Raw genomic sequence first — 18,098 nt, forward strand, 5'->3', positions numbered from 1 at the left:
CATTGGAGGCCTTCCATTGGTCAGGGTCAACAACGGATATTGCGCCCTAGCAGGCCAGAACGTAAGCCAGGACAGTATGATATGGAGAGCAAGCTGTTACCCATGCAGCAGGTTCCCCCTCTCCATGCAGCGACCGATACAGTTCAGCACCAGCAGCACTGAACTAGGGCAATGTAGGATTGCCTTAGAACTTCAGCTCTGGATTTTCCTCAGGGTTTACTCCTGGAGCCGTCTCTATGAGTGGTTATAGCCACAAGGCAGTGGAGGATTGAGATTAGAGATTTCCTTCTCCTGACTGAACTGAGAACCAAGCCTGATGAGCCCATGAGCCTGAAACAACTGGTACCCAATTTCCCTCGGGATCAATAAAGTATATCTAGCTATCTATCTACTTAAGGCACCAGTAACCTGCCTTTGCACCTTCTCTTCTCAACTGAAACAGTTCCACTGGACTTGGTAGCTAAGCCACACATGAAGGCCAGGAACTGGACTTGGTTGTCAGTGGCTATTTGAGAAAGCACACCATTGGGAGCATTTAGTAGGTAGTGGGAGCTTATCCCCACTACCTCCTCCGGCTATAACAACCTTAGCTCCCGTAAATACAAGAGACACTGCAGACGTTGTAAATCCAGAGTGCCACACATAAAATCGTGGAGAAACTCAACAAAGCAGGCAACATCTAATAAGAATAAAGAGCCAACTTCTCAGGCTAAGACCCTTCATCAAGACCTGAAAGGAAGGGGATAGAAGCCACAATAATGAGGTGGGGAAGGGGAAGGAATAAAAGCTGGAAGGTGAAGGGGAAGGTAGGTTTTGTCCAGTCTGATAAATGGCCATCCAGACTGTTGGTGACACTGGAATGTTTCAAAAGCGTGAATACAATCATTTGAAAGCTTTACAGAACATCTAATTTTTAATTAGCAGACCACGAGTAAATTATTTGGACTATAAGACGTAGGAACAGAATTAGGCTGTTTAGCACAATTTAATGGCACCATTGATGATCTCTTCCACTATCTTACTAATTGTTGTAAAGAGTCCAATGGGCCAAGTTGTTCTCTTTGGTTCCTATAGGGAACTGAGGAGGTGATAGATAGGAGCTACAGGGAAGTAGTCACCCCTAAGTTGCAGGAAGCCGTTAGGAGAGGGAAAGGAAATGGTCAGCTAGTGCCGAGTACCCCTGTGGCTGTTCCTCTCAAGTGTATCGCTTTGGATACTGTTGGAGGGATGACCTACAGGGGGGAGCCGCAGCAAACGGGTCCTTGGCACCGAGTCTGCTGCTATAGCTCTGAAGGGAAGTGGACTGCAGTAGTGATAGGGAATTCCCTAGTTAAGGGAGTAGACATGACAGTCTGCAGACATGAAACAGACATCCAGATGGTATGTTACCTCCCAGATGCCAGGGTCACAGATATCTCAGATTGGGTCCATGGTATTCTGAACAGCCAAGTCGTCTTAGTACATATTGGCACCAGTGTCATAGGTGAAAAGAGGGAAGTGGTTCTGAAGAGAGAATTTAGGGAAGCAGGTAGAAAGCTGAAAAAAAGGACCTCTAGGGTTGTAATCGCTGGACTGCTGCATGTGCCATGTGCCAGAGGGGGTAAGAATAGGATGATGTGGCTGAGGAACTGGTGCAGAGCGCAAGGCTTCAGATTTCTGAAATATTGGGATGTCTTCCGGAGATGTTATGACCTGTACACAAGGAATGGGTTCCAATTGAACCTGAAAGGGACCAAACACGAGGAAATCTGCAGAAGCTGGAATTTCAAGCAACACACGTAAAAGTTGCTGGTGAACGCAGCAGGCCAGGCAGCATCTGTAGGAAGAGGTACAGTCGACGTTTCAGGCCGAGACCCTTCGTCAGGACTAACTGAAAAAAGAGCTGGTAAGAGATTTGAAAGTGGCAGGGGGAGGGGGAGATCCAAAGTGATAGGAGAAGACAGGAGGGGGAGGGATAGAGCCAACAGCTGGACAGTAGATTGACAAAAGGGATATGAGAGGATCATGGGGCAAGGAAGCACAGGGAGAAGGAAAAGGGGGAGGGGAGGAAAAAAACCAGAGGATGGGCAAGGGGTATAGTCAGAGGGACAGAGGGAGAAAAAGGAGAGAGAGAAAGAATGTGTGTATAAAAATAAATAACGGATTGGGTACAAGGGGGAGGTGGGGCATTAGCGGAAGTTAGAGAAGACAATGTTCATGCCATCAGGTTGAAGGCTACCCAGACGGAATATAAGGTGTTGTTCCTCCAACCTGAGTGTGGCTTCATCTTTACAGTAGAGGAGGCCGTGGATAGACATATCAGAATGGGAATGGGACGTGGAATTAAAATGTGTGGCCACTGGGAGATCCTGCTTTCTCCCTACACTTCCTCACCATCATTTAGGGCCCCAGAAACTTCACCTGTGAGTCGGCTGGGGTGATATACTGCGTCTGGTGCTCCCGATGTGGCCTTCTATATATTGGCGAGACCCGACGCGGACTGGGAGATCGTTTCGCTGAACACCTACGCTCTGTCCGCCAGAGAAAGTTGAGAGGATTGTCATTTCTCCCTAGAACTGTCCAGCTCTTGGCTCCATCCCTCCCCCTCCTGTCTTCTCCTATCATTTCAGATCTCCCCCTCCCCCTCCCACTTTCAAATCTCTTACTAGCTCTTCTTTCAGTTAGTCCTAACGAAGGGTCTCAGCCCGAAACATCGACTGTACCTCTTCCTATAGATAATAGACAATAGGTGCAGGAGTAGGCAATTCAGCCCTTCGAGCCAGCACCGCCATTCACTGTGATCATGGCTGATCATCCACAATCAGTATCCAGTTCCTGCCTTATCCCCATAACCTTTGATTCCACTATCTTTAAGAGCTCTATCCATCTCTTTCTTGAAAGCATCCAGAGACTTGGCCTCCACAGCCTTCTGAGGCAGAGCATTCCATACATCCACCACTATCTGTGTGAAAAAGTTTTTCCTCAACTCCGTTCTAAATGGCCTACCCCTTATTCTTAAACTGTGGCCTCTGGTTCTGGACTCACCCATCAGCGGGAACATGCTTCCTGCCTGCAGCGTGTCCAATCCCTTAATAATCTTATATGTTTCAATAAGATCCCCTCTCAGCCTTCTAAATTCCAGAGCATACAAGCCCAGTCGCTCCAATCTTTTGACATATGACAGTCCCGCCATCCCAGGAATTAACCTTGTAAACCTACGCTGCACTCCCTCAATAGCAAGAATATCCTTCCTCAAATTTGGAGACCAAAACTGCACACAGTGCTCCAGGTGTGGTCTCACCAGGGCCCTGTACAGCTGCAGAAGGACCTCTTTGCTCTTATACTCAATTCCCCTTGTTATGAAGGCCAGCATGCCATTAGTTTTCTTCACAGCCTGCTGTACTTGCATGCTTGCTTTCAGTGACTAATGTACAAGAACACCTAGAACTCGTTGTACTTCCCCTTTTCCTAACTTGACACCATTTAGATAATAATCTGCCTTCCTGTTCTTACCACCAAAGTGGATAACCTCACATTTATCCACATTAAACTGCATCTGCCCACTCACCCAGCCTGTCCAAGTTACCCTGCATTCTCATAACATCCTCCTCACATTTCACACTGCCATCCAGCTTTGTGTCATTTGCAAATTTGCTAATGTTACTTTTAATTCTCTCATCTAAAACATTAATATATATTGTAAACAGTTTCGGTCCCAGCACTGAACCCTGCGGTACCCCACTGGTCATCGCCTGCCATTCCGAAAGGGACCCGTTAAATCGCTACTCTTTGTTTTCTGTCAGCCTGCCAATTTTCAATCCATGTCAGTACTCAGCCCCCAATACCATGTGCCCTAATTTTGCCCACTAATCTCCGATGTGGGACTTTATCAAGGCGTTCTGAAAGTCCAGGTACACTATATCCACTGGCTCTCCCTTGTCCATTTTAATAGTTACATCCTCAAAAAATTCCAGAAGATTAGTCAAGCACAATTTCCCCTTCGTAAATCCATGCTGACTGGGACCGATCCTGTTACTACTATCCAGATGTGTCATAATTTCATCTTTTATAATTGACTCCAGCATCTTTCCCACCACCGACGTCAGGCTAACCGGTCTATATTTTTTTTTTCTCTCTTCCTCCCTTCTTGAAGAGAGGGACAACATTAGCCACCCTCCAATCCACAGGAACAGATCCTGAATCTATAGAACATTGGAAAATGATTACCAATGCATCCATGATTTCTAAAGCCACCTCCTTAAGTACCCTGGAATGCAGACCATCAGATCCCGGGGACTTATCAGCCTTCAGACCCAACAGTCTATCCAACACCATTTCCTGCCTAATATAAATTTCCTTCAGTTCATCTATTACCCTAGGTCCTTTGGCCACTATTATATCTGGGAGATTGTTTGTGGCTTCCCTAGTGAAGACAGATCCAAAGTACCTGTTCAACTCGTTTGCCATTTCCTTGCTCCCCATAATAAATTCACCCGTTTCTGTCTTCAAGGGTCCAATTTTAGTCTTAACTATTTTTTTCCTTTTCACATACCTAAAGAAGATTTTACTATCCTCCTTTATATTCTTGGCTAGTTTACCTTCGTACCTCATTTTTTCTCCACGTATTGGCTTTTTAGTTACCTTCTGTTGCTCTTTAAAAGTTTCCCAGTCCTCCGGCTTCCCACTCATCTTTGCTATGTTATACTTCTTCTCTTTTATTTTTATACTGTCCATTACTTCCCTTGTCAACCAAGGCCTCCCCTTAGGATCTTTCTTCCTCTTTGGAACGAACTGATCCTGCACCTTCCGCATTATTCCCAGAAACACTTGCCATTGCTGTTCCACTGTCATCCCTGCTAGGGTATTGTTCCATTGAACTTTGGCCAGCTCCTCCCTCATAGCACCATAGTTCCCTTTGTTCAACTGTAATACTGACACTTCCGAGTTTCCCTTCTCCCTCTCAAATTGTAAATTAAAACTTATCATATTATGGTCGCTACCTCCTAATGGCTTCTTTACCTCGAGGTCCCTGATCAAATCCGGTTCATTGCACAACACTAAATCTAGAATTGCGTTCTCTCTGGTAGGCTCCAGTACAAGCTGTTCTAAGAATCCATCTCGGAGGGACTCCATAAACTCCCTTTCTTGGAGTCCAGTACCAACCTGATTCCTCCAGTTTACCTGCATGTTGAAATCCACCATAACAACTGTAGCATTACTTTGCAACATGCCAATTTTAACTCTTGATTCAACTTACACCCTACATCCAGACTACTGTTTGGGGGCCTGTAGATAACTCCCATTAGGGTCTTTCTACCCTTAGAATTTCTCAGTTCTATCCATACTGACTCTACGTCTCCTGATTCTACGTCCCCCTCGCAAGGGACTGAATATCATTCCTCATCAACAGAGCCACCCCAACCCCTCTGCCCATCAGTCTGTCCTTTCGATAGGACGTATACCCTTGAGTATTCATTTCCCAGGTCCTGTCCACTTGAAGCCATGTCTCTGTTATTCCCACAAGGTCATACTTACCAATTTCCTACTGTGCTTCAAGCTCATCAACTTTATTTCTTATACTCCGTGCATTCATATATAATACTTTTAATTCATTACTCCCCTCACCTCCCATATCAATTCCTATTTCACTTGGCCGTACTGTACGATCTCTTCTTGAGCTTTCTGCTCTGTTGATTCTGCTGTCATTCTTAACTTTTCTTATTCTCACTTTCCCTTTATCTCCATCCTTATATTTCCCGTTCATTCCCTCCCCCCCCCCACCACTACTTAGTTTAAACGCACCCGTGTTGCAGAGGCAAACCTGCCTGCCAGAATGCTGGTGCCCTGCTTATTAAGGTGCAACCCGTCCCTTTTGTACAATTCATCCTTGCCCCGAAACATACCCCAGTGGTCCAAGAATGTAAATCCTTGCTTCCTGCACCAGTTCCTCAGCCACACATTCAGATCCATTATCTCCCTGTTCTTGCCCACTCCAGCACGAGGAACTGGAAGCAAACCGGAGATAACCACCCTGGAAGTCCTGCTTTTCAGCCTTCTTCCGAGTTCTCTGAAGTCACGCTGTAGAATGTCTTTCCTCTTCTTCCCCACGTCATTTGTGCCGACATGCACCACCACCCACCACTTCCGGATGTTCACCTTCACTCTTGAGGATTCCCTGCAATCGGTCCGTGACATCCTGGATCCCGGCACCAGGGAGGCAACACACCATCCGTAAATCTCACCTGTTGCCACAGAAACCCCTTTCTGTACCTCTCACTATGGAGTCCCCTACTACCACAGATGCTGCCTGGCCTGCTGTGTTCACCAGCAACTTTTATGAAAGGGACCAATATACTTGCAGGCAGGTTCTCGAGCTGTAGGGAAGGGTTTAAACTAATTTGGAAGGGATATGGGAACCAGAGTGATTGGGATGAGGATGGGGCAATTGGTGTACAAGCAGAGGCAGTGTGCAGTAAGACTGTCAGGAAGGACATGTGGATGATAGGGCAAAATTGCAATTAGTGGAATGAGCTGCAATGTTACAGGGGGTCAAAATTGAAAAGGGTGATGAATACATGACTGAAGATGTTATATTTGAATGCATGCAATATATGGAATAAGTTAGATGATCTTGTTAGAAATTGTCAGGTATGACATTGTTGGCATCACTGAATCATGGCTGAAAGAAAAGTATAGTTGGGAGGTAAACATCCAAGGATAAACATTGTATCAAAAGGGCAGGCAGGAAGGCAGATGGAGTGGCATGGCTGTGTTGGAAAAAAATGAAGTCAAATCCTTAGAAAGAGGTGATATACAATTAGAAGATGCAGAATTCTTGTGGGCAGAGTTAAGGAAATGCAAGAGTAAAAAGATCCTGACAGGAGTTATATATAGGCCTCTGAACAGTAACCAGGATGTGGGCTACAAATTACAATGTGAGTTAGAAAATGTATGTCAAAAGGGAAATATTATGATAGTTATGGGGGATTTCAATCCACAGGTAGATTGGGAAAAATTCCCAAGAGAGAGAATTTGTAGAATTTGCAGTGACTATAATAAGATAGCTTCTCCCTCTCACATTGCAGGGAGAATTCTAAAGTAAAATGTATCATTATTACCATGGAGTAAAGGGAATTGCAGGAGCATGAAAGAGGAGTTGGCCAAAGTTGATTGGAAGGGGACACTAGCAGGGATGATGGCAGAGCAGCAATAGCTGGAGTTTGTGGAGCAATTCAAAAGGCACAGGATAGATACATTACAAAGAAGAGGAAGTATCCTTAGGGCTGGATGACATAACCATTGCTGACAATGGAAGTCAAAGTCAACCTAAAAACAAAAAGGGGGCTTATAATAGAGCAGAAGTTGGAGGATTGGGAAGCTTTTGAAAACCAACAGAAGGCATCTGAAAAAGCCATAAAGAGGAAAAAGATGAAATATGAAGGCAAGTCCAACTGAAGAGATTGTGAAGGCATTAGTAATGATCTTTTAAGAATCAGTTATTCTGACATAGTTCCGGAGGTCTGGAAAATTGCAAAGGTCACTCAACTCTTCAAGTAGGGAGAAAGGCAGGAGAAAGATAATTATAGGCCAGTTACTCTGACCTCAGTGGTTGGGAGTTGATAGTTAAGGATGAGATTTTGGGGTACTTGGAGGCACGTGGTAAGATACGCCAAAGTCATCATGGTTTCTTTGAGGGAGTTCCTTGAGGAAATAGCAAGCAGAATAGACAAAGGAGAATCAGTGGATGTTGTGTACTTGAATTTTCAGAAGGCCTTTGACAAGGTGCTGCACATGAGGCTGCTTAGCAAAATAAGATGCCATAGTATTACAGGAAAGATACTAGCATGGACTGGCTGATTGGCAGGAGACAAAGAATGGGAATAAAGAGAACCTTGTCTAATTGGCCACCGATGACTAGTGGTGATTCACAGGGATTGGTGTTGGGACCATTTTGTTTTACATTGTATGTCAATGGTTTGGATGATGGAATTGATGGCTTTGTGGCCAAGTTTGTGGATGATATGTAGACACAATCGAAGTCAGAAGTTCACATACACTTTAGCCAAATACATTTAAACTCAGTTTTTCACAATTCCTGACATTTAATCCAGAAAACATTCCCTGTCTTAGGTCAGTTAGGATCACTACTTTATTTTAAGAATGTGAAATGTCAGAATAATAGTAGAGAGAATTATTTATTTCAGCTTTTACTTCTTTCATCACTTTCCCAGTGGGTCAGAAGTTTACATACACTTTGTTAGTATTTGGTAGCATTGCCTTTAAATTGTTTAACTTGGGTCAAACATTTTGGATAGCCTTCCTCAAGCTTCTCAAAGTAAGTGACTCGAATTTTGTTCCATTCCTCCAGATAGAACTGGTGTAACTGAGTCAGGTTTGTAGGCCTCCTTGCTCGCACACGCTTTTTCAGCTCTGCCCACAAATTTTCTATTGGATTGAGATCATCTAGAGATGAACATACTTCGGTGCGAAAAGTGCAAATCAATCCCAGAACAACAGCAACGGACCTTGTGAAGACGCTGGAGGAAACAGGTAGACAAGTATCTATATCCACAGTAAAAGGAGTCCTATATCGACATAACCTGAAAGGCTGCTCAGCAAGGACAAAGCCACTGCTCCAAAACTGCTGTAAAAAAGCCAGACTACAGTTTGCAAGTGCACATGGGAACAAAGATCTTACTTTTCGGAGAAATCTCCTCTGATCTGATGAAACAAAAATTGAACTGTTTGGCCATAATGACAATCGTTATGTTTGGAGGAAAAGGGGTGAGGCTCGCAAGCCGAAGAACATCCTAACCGTGAAGCATGGGGGTGGCAGCATCATGTTGTGGGGGTGCTTTGCTGCAGGAGGGACTGGTGCACTTCACAAAATAGATGGCATCATGAGGAAGGAAAATTATGTGGATATATTGAAGCAACACCTCAAAACATCAGCCAGCAAGTTAAAGCTCGGTCACAAATGGGTCTTCCAAATGGACAATAACCCCAAGCATACCTCCAAAGTTGTGGCAAAATTGCTTAAGGACAACAAAGTCAAGGTATTGGAGTGGCCATCACACAGCCCTGATCTCAATCCGAAAGAAAATTTGTGGGAAGAACTGAAAAAGTGTGTGCGAGCAAGGAGGCCTACAAACCTGAATCAGTTACACCAGTTCTGTCTGAAGGAATGGAACAAAATTCCAGCAACCATAGTCACAGTCATACTTTATTGATCCCGGGGGAAATTGGTTTTCGTTACAGTTGCACCATAAGTAATAAATAGTAATAGAAATAGTAATAGTAATATTACTATTAGTAAATAGTAATAGTCATAGAAATAATAAATAGTAATAGAAAGTAGTAGTAAATAGTTAAATAGTAATATGTAAATTATGCCAGTAAATTATGAAATGTCGAGGACCAGCCTATTGGCTCAGGGTGTCTGACCCTCCAAGGGAGGAGTTGTAAAGTTTGATGGCCACAGGCAGGAATGACTTCCTATGACGCTCTGTGCTGCATCTCGGTGGAATGAGTCTCTGGCTGAATGTACTCCTGTGCCCACCCAGTACATTATGTAGTGGATGGGAGACATTGACCAAGATGGCATGCAACTTAGACAGCATCCTCTTTTCAGACACCACCGTGAGAGAGTCCAGTTCCATCCCCACAACATCATTGGCCTTACGAATGAGTTTGTTGATTCTGTTGGTGTCTGCTGCCCTCAGCCTGCTGCCCCAGCACACAACAGCAAACATGATAGCACTGGCCACCACAGACTTGTAGAACATCCTCAGCATCGTCCTCAAGAATGAATAAAACTAGTAATTAAATGCCTGGCAAGATGTTCTGATATTCTTGTTGGTGTTTTTCTGTGTTATGTCTTATGGATTTATCCTGTTTCAACCAAGAGTGCACACAGGCCATGTCTCAAGTTTTCAGTTGTGTGTCACTGTCATTGTTATACTTGAATAAGATGGTGCATAAATTTTTGGCATGTCAGCTGGGATGTTGTGTGAGACGGGATGGACAGCTTGCTCTAGCAAACACCACTGTGACTTACATTAGCTAATATTGATGATACTTGAAATGGGAGTTGCAGTTAATATTGGAATATGCTTATTTTCTTGGGTGTAACATTAGAGAAAATATGGAAGGGAACTTCCCTCAGTAAGTCTTCACCCTTCCAAAAAGCATTGTGTGATTCTGGAACGTCGTTTTCTGGATACTTAAATCTGCAGTATCCACTGTTAATCCTAATTTCCACCCAAGGTGGTGCTCTACTATTTTAACACCCCAGATACAAATCTTTGGTATCCATGTCCTGGGGGAAGAAGAGCAGTCAGGGGATATTGCGTTCTTGGGGTATGACAAGAAAATCTAATTTATTGTCATGTAACAAGGGAAGTTAATTTGAATCATACTAATTTTATTAATCTTAAATATGGATGTATGATTATGTTAAATCAATACTAAAATCTAAAATTAAAAAAACAGAAAAATACAATTTATCCAAACTTAAAATGGACATTCAGGTCCAATGATTGACCTTTTGCTATATTCCTTTATGTTTTCTGTTTTGATTCGGGCTGTTTCTGTTCTTATTCTGTGATGGTCAAGAAGGATCCAGTCAGGTGAGTCCCAGCTTCCAGCGCTAGATGAAAGCTCTTTAATGACACATTCAAGTACAGTTCAAATGTGATGAGTGTTTCTGCCTCTAGCACTCAACTGGGGAATCAGATCTGTATCCCTACCGCCATCTGAGTAGGGGTAGGGATCTGACTGCCCCATTTTGGATAAAGTTTGCCACTATTCCTAGGATGTCGTGCACAGTTACGGCTTTGAGCAACTTGTCATGGAAGATCCTGTTTAAAAAAAAGCTTTGCTGAAATCTGTGCAGGCTGAAGCACCATTCTCATTGATCCTTCGTATTACCACTTCAAATAGTGAAATCAACTCAGTCAGCCTGCCTCTCCATCCTGTTTCCTTCTGATAAATCTGTAAACTTCTAAGCAGAGTTACATTGTCCCAGAGTATGGATTCTAATAATATCTCCAATGCTAAGGTTGACCGAACTGGCTTGTGATTACTTTATACTTTTCACTGTTTTAAACAATGACACAATGTACTGTAGGTATCCTCCAGTCCTCTGGTACCATTCTTATAATCAGGAAGGACAGGAAAGAGATGATAAAAGCCTCCACAATTTCCTCTTCTGTTTCTTTAACATTCAGGTATATATTTCATCCAGGCCTGGTAAGTTGTCCTTTTTTAAAGTTGCTAAAAACCCTTAATTCACCTTCTTTTAGCATCTACCTCACAATCAAAATTTCACTACTGTTCTTTCTAACCATGTTGACAAAATTCCCCTCTTCCCGGAGAAACACGAAGTATTCAATGAGAATCTTATTCATTGTCTTCATCTCCACACATAGGGCATCTTTCTGGTCCCTAATAGGCCCTATTCTTTCATATCATTATAAATCTTTCAATTCAATGTAAAACACACTTAAGTAATAAAAAATATTTTCAAATCATTAAGAGCCTTAACACTATTATGGAAACCTTGTCCTGCCATATGGTTAATTGTTTCACAGCATAGCAGTTTGATTTATCTAGGACCAATAGATGATTTAAGTTGGTTCCCTTAATCTGCTGACTATCTACTATGTATGATACATACCATGATACCGTCATTAAAGTCTTAGATTGAAATTTTCATGTAGTGAAATGAATTGCCTTGATCTTCCTATATCAAACTCCAAGAACAAATTTCTTCCACTTCATTACATTAGAATGCCAAATGATTATGTTTGCTTTTAATGTGACTTAAATAGCTGAATTACTTGGCTTTCTTGTCTTTTAGTCAATCTGATCTCAATGGAGTTGACCTACTTTGTGTGTGGGCTGCTGTTTGCTGGGGTAGTTAAAGAATGGATATGGGATTATGCGATTACAGTCACTCTCATTCATGTTGCAGTTACGTCGACAAGTAAGTAGTATTTACCTCAAGTAAGTCATGTATTCTTTAAAGACCTCACATAGATTCAGATATCTTAAGGAGATATTAAATATTCATTCACTTCTGCTGTACGGTGTTGGTTATGCACAGTAGCGTAGTGGTTAGCATAACACCTTATAGTACCAGTGACACAGGTTCAATTCTTCCCTGTGACCGTGTGGATCTCCTCCGGGAGCTCCGATTTCCTCCCACAGTGTAAAGACATAGAAACATAGAAAACCCACAGCACAATACAGGCCCTTCTGCCCACAAAGCTGTACCGAACATGTCCTTACCTGAGAAATTACCTAGGGTTACCCATAGCCCTCTATTTTTCTGAGCTCCATGTACCTGTCCAGGAGTCTCTTAAAGGACCCTATCATATCCACCTCCACCAATGTCGCCAGCAGCCCATTCCACACACTCACCACTCTCACCACTCTCTGCATAAAAAACTTACTCCTGACATTTCCTCTGTACCTGCTCCCCAGCACCTTAAAACTGTGCCCTCTTGTGCTAGCCATTTCAGACCTAGGAAAAAGTCTCTGACTATCCACACAATCAATGCCTCTCATCATCTTATACACCTCTATCAGGTCACCTCTCATCCTCCGTCACTCCAAGGAGCAAAGGCTGAGTTCACTCAACCTGTTTTCATAAGACATGCTCCCCAATCCAGGCAACATCCTTGTAAATCTCCTCTGCACCCTTTCTACGGTTTCCACAGCCTTCCAGTAGTGAGGCGACCAGAACTGAGCACAGTACTCCAAGTGGGGTCTGATCAGGATCCTATATAGCTGCAAATATTACCCCTCGGCTCCTAAACTCAATCCCATGATTGATGAAGGCCAATGCACCGTATGCTTTCTTAACCACCACCAGTTAAAACGTACCGGTTGGCAGGTTAATTGGTCATTGTAATTGTCCTGTGACTAGGCTAGGACTAAATTGGGGTGCTGATGGGCTGCAAGGCTCAAAGGGCCAGAAGGGCCTATTCTGTGCTGTATCCCAATAAATAAATAAATAAATAAATAATCATCATAAGTATATGGCTGAGAATACCTAAATTTGTGAGAAAATAGGATCAGGAATAGGCAACCAGGCCCCATTTCACATGATCATGGCTGATCTTTACTGGTCTCTGCTCCTCTTCTATGTCAGTTCCCGATAATGTTCAGTTCTTCAATCCTTCAAATATTTATTCATTTGCACATTAAATGCACCAAATAATTGGGCTCTCATTGCCCTCAGGGCCAGAGACTTCCAGAGATTCACTACCCTTTGAGAGATGGTGTTTCTACACTTCTCAGTTTAAATGGTGGTCTCTTACTTTGTAGCTATCTCTTGTTGCTGACTGTCCCACTGGCGAAAACGTCTCTGGGTATGGACAGCCCCCCTAAGATCTTGCATGTTTGAATAAATTCACCTCTTATTCTTCTAAACACAAGGGGATACAATCCCAAAATAGCTGCTTTCTTTGATAGGGCAAACCACTCATCCCAGGAATTAACATGGTGAATCTCCTTTGGACTGCTTCCAAGAGACGGAAGCTGTAAACAGTTGTCCAAATGTATGGTAGCCTCATCAACACTTACTAAAACTGAAGCCAAACCTCCCTGTCCTTAAAGTCTAACCACTTTACAATAAAGGTCAAAATGCCATTTGCCCTCTGGATAACTTGTTGCTAAATATTAGTGATTTATGCACTAAAATACATAGCTTACCTGACGAAGGGTCTCAGCCTGAAACATCGACTGCACCTCTTCCTAGAGACGCTGCCTGGCCTGCTGCGTTCACAGCAACTTTGATGTGTGTAGCTTACCTGAACATCGTTTTTTGCTTAATAATCTGCCTTTTGGAGAATGAGGAGGTGATAGGCAGGAGCTAAAGGGAGGTAGTTACCCCCAGTTTGCAGGACGTAGGTAACTGTCAGGAAAAGGAAGGGAAATGCACAGCCAGTCCAGGGTACACCAGTAGCCGTTCCTCTCAATAATAAGTATATAACTTTAGATACTATTGGGGGGGGGGCAACCTACCGGGGGGAGCCACTGTGACTGGGTCTTTGGCGCTGTGTCTGGTGCTGTGGCTCAGAAGAGCAGAGAGGTGAAGTGTTGACAGGATGTTCCTTAGTCAGAGGAACAGAGACAAGGTTCTGTGAGCATGATAGAGATAACTGGATGGTATGTTGCCTCTTTGCATCATGTCTATAGCATTCTCAAGGGTGAGGGTGAACAGTCAGAGGTCATGGTACATATTAGGCTAATGACATTGGTAGACAAGGTGAGGAGGTCCTGAAAAGATATTTTAGAGAGCTAGGTAGAAAGCTGAGAAACTGAGATTACTACACCAGGGTAGTGATCTCTGGATTGGTGCCTGTACCACGCGTTAGTGTGGGTATGAATAAGATGATATGGCAGGTGAATGCATGGCTGAGGAACTGGTGCAGGGGCGGTGGTGCAGATTTATGCATCATTGGGATCTCTTCTCATTGGAAAGGTATGACCCTATACAAAAGGACAGGTTACACCTGAACCCCACGGGATCCGATATCCTTGCGGGCAGGTTGGCTAGAGTTGTTCGGATGGGTTTAAACTAATTTGGCAGGGGGATGGGAACCAGAGTGTCAGTGTGGAAGACGAGGTAGTTGGGTTACAAACACAGGCAATGTGTAGTGAGACTCCTAGCAAGGAGAGAATGTTGATAGGGCAAAGTTGCAATCAACGAGATGAGTTGCAAAGTAAAAGGTGAACAAAATCAATAAATGTGAATACAGGACTGAATGCGTTGTATTTAAACGTGTGCAGTATACAGAATAAGGCAAATGAACTAGTGGCACAGTTAAAGATCGGCAGGTACGATGTTGTAGGCATTACTGAATCATGGCTGAAAGAAAATTGTAGCTGGGAGCTTAATGTCCAAGGTGACACATTGTATAAAAAGGCCTGGCAGGAAGGCAGAGAGGGTGCGTTGCTCTGTTGGTAAAAAAATGAAATTAGATCATTAGAAAGAGGTGGAAGGTGTTGAGTCATGTTGGATAGAGCTAAGGAACTGCAAGGATAAAAAGGCCCTGATGGTAGTTATATACAGACCCCACACAGCAGTAAGGATGTGGTCCACAAGTTATAACGGGCAATAGAAAATGCATGCCAAAAGGGCAATCTTACAACAGTCAGGGGGGATTTTAATATGTAGATAGATTAGAAAAATCAGGTTGGTGTGGGGTTCCAAGAGGGGGAATTTCTCGAATGCCTACGGGATGGCTTTTTAGAGCAGCTTGTGGTTGAGTCCACTTGGAGATCAGCTATTTTGGATTGGGTGTTGTGCAATGAACCAGAATTGATTAGAGAGCTTAGGTAAAAGAACCCTTAGGGACCATAATGGACCATAATAAGAACGATAATATAATTGAATTCACCCTGAAATTTGAGAAGGAGAAGCTAAAGTCAGATATATCAGTATTACAGTGGATTACAGAGGAATGAGAGAGGAGTTGACCAGAAATAATTGTAAATGAACACTGGCAAGGATGATGGCAGGGTATCAATAGCTGGAATTTCTGGGTGTGATTCAGGAGACACAGGATATATATATCCCAAGGAGGAAAAAGTGTTCTAAAGGCAAGATGACACAACCATGGCTAACAAGGGAAGTCAGAGCCAACATAAAAATCAAAGAGAGGGACTTACAATAGATTCAGTTGTTTAGGATGTGGTTTCAGGGTACTTAGCTGCACATGATAAAATAGGCCGTAGTCAGCATGGTTTCCCCAAGGGAAAATCTTGGCTGACAAATCTGTGAAGAAATAACAAGCAGGTTAGACAAAGGAGAATTGGTTGATGTTGAGTACTTGAATTTTCAGAAAGCTTTTGACAAGCTTCCACACATGAGGCTGCTTAACAAGCTATGAGCCCATGGTATTACAGGAAAGATTCTAGCATGGATAAAGCAGTGGCTGATTGGCAGAAGGCAATGAGTGGGGATAAAGGGAATTTTTTCAGGTTGGCTGCTGGTGACTAGCGGTGTTCCATAGGGGTCTGTGTTGGGACCAATTCTTTTTACATTATATGTCAATGATTTGGATGATGGAATTGATGGCTTTGTTGCAAAGTTTGCAGACATTATGAAGGTAGGTGGAGGGGCTGGTAGTTTTGAGGAAAAAGGGAGGCTGCAGAAGGACTTAAACAGATTAGGAAAATGGGCAAAGAAGTGGCAGAAGAAATACAGTCTCGGGAAGTGTATGGTTATGCAGTTTGGTAGAAGAAATGAAGGGGTTGACTATTTTCTAAATAGAGAGAAAATACAAAAATCTGAGGTGCAAAGGAATTTAGGAGTCCTCATTACAGATTCCCTAAAGGTTAATTTGCAGGTTGAGTCTGTGGTGAGGAAGGCAAGTGCAATGTTAGCATTCATTTCAAGAGGACTAGAATATAAAAGCAAAGATATAATGTTTAGACTTTATAAAGCACTGGTGAGGCCTCATTTGGAGTATTGTGAGCAGTTTTTGTCATCTTACCTTAGAAAGAATGTACTTAAATTGGAGCCAGTTCAAAGGAGGTTTCCAAAAATGATTCTAGGATTGAATGGCTTGTCATATGAAGGGCGCCTGACAGCTCTGGGCTGTATTCACTGGAATTCAGAAGAATGATGGGTGACCTCATGGAAACCTATCGAATGATGAAAGGCCTTGATAGAGTGAATGTGGAGAGGAGCTTCCCTATGCTGGGAGTACCTAAGACCAGATGATGCAGCCTCAGAATGGAGGGACATCCTTTTAGAATGGAGATGAGGAGGAATTTCTTTAGCCAGGGAGTGGTGAATCTGTGGAATTCTTTGCCATGGACATCTGTAGATATGTATATTTAAGGCAGAGTTTGATAGATTCTTGATTGGTCATGGCATGATACACGGGGAAGGCAGGAGATTGGGGCTGAGAGGAAAATTGGATCGGCCGTGATGAAATGGTGGAGAAGACTCGATGAGCCAAATGGTCTAATTCTCCTCCTGTAGCTTATGGTCTTTATGGTCTGTAGATTTGCCTTACTGAAGTGCATGACCTCATACATCTATTTTCCAGCTTTCAACCAGTCGCAATGTCTTTCAGATTCAGATTTATTTGTCACGTGTACATCAAAACAGACTGTGAAACTTGTTTTTTTTTTCATTAATAGCCAACACACCCAAGAATGTATTGGGGAAAGCCCATAAGCGTTGCCACACATTGCAGTGCCAACATGGCATGCCCACAATGTTTGGCAGAACAATACAAGTAGCAACAGCAGAACAAAACAAGACAACAGCAAAAGCGAGCACTTTTCTCACACAGACAAGACTTCAACCCCAGGACAGGTTGCCTCTGAGCCTGCAGTCCTTGACCTTGGACTCTTAGACTCATAGACAATGGGCCACCAACCTCCAGTCCCTGGTCTGGACTAGTAGACTCAACTTCCAGGCCTCTGACTCCATACACACCAACCTCTGTTTTCAACCTTCAGGCTTTCTATCTCTGGGCTTGCCGAGCTCTGCACTTCTACCTTCAGCTTTGCCCTTTGGACTTCATCAACCTCTGGGTGTTGACCTCAGGGCTCATTCTCCACAGTTCTGATCTTTAGCTCTCAATGCCTCAACTCACTGAACATATGTTTGATCTTCAGAACTATACATTGTTACAGTATCACAACATCCTCATTGCGGAAAGCCTTTTCACCTATCTTTGTATCATCGGAAAACTTGGAGACTTTATGTTTTCCTCCTTTAGGTCATTAATCTGGCTACCTATCCCATAGGATGATGATGGTTCCTTAAAATTGTAAGGAACGGCGTGTTTGTGAATGGATTTTAGGTGAGTAAGTGGTTGCACAGGTCCAGACCCACCCTCTCGACATCCCCTCCTGGATCCAGCGGCATGGTTAGGTTATTAATAGTAACTAGTAAATGACCGAGGGCCAAGAACTGATCCCTACACTAGTTACATCACTCCAGCCTGAAAAGGACTCATTTCTTCTGTTTTTAATATGTCAGGCAGTTTTCAACCCATGCAAATAGGCTTCCTCCATTACGTTTAGTTCTAAATGTATGCACCATCTTCTTAGGTGGCTCCTTTGGAAATCCAAAGACACTATATCAA

The 18,098-nt window shown here is 43.2% G+C and overlaps 1 protein-coding gene across 1 annotated transcript in view; it reads left to right on the top strand.

The window, feature by feature from the left end:
- tmem244 (transmembrane protein 244) overlaps positions 1–17,360 on the top strand; it is a 48,309-nt gene extending 30,949 nt beyond the window's left edge. Inside the window, exons 4-5 of the mRNA XM_072280694.1 lie at positions 11,840–11,965; positions 17,143–17,360. Of these exons, the coding sequence (XP_072136795.1) occupies positions 11,840–11,965; positions 17,143–17,360 (344 nt within the window). The remainder of the gene's footprint in view (positions 1–11,839; positions 11,966–17,142) is intronic.
- The last annotated feature ends 738 nt before the right edge of the window (positions 17,361–18,098 follow it).

This window comes from Mobula birostris, chromosome 2 (genome assembly GCF_030028105.1).
Source record: "Mobula birostris isolate sMobBir1 chromosome 2, sMobBir1.hap1, whole genome shotgun sequence".
Classification (NCBI taxonomy): Eukaryota; Metazoa; Chordata; class Chondrichthyes; order Myliobatiformes; family Myliobatidae; genus Mobula; species Mobula birostris.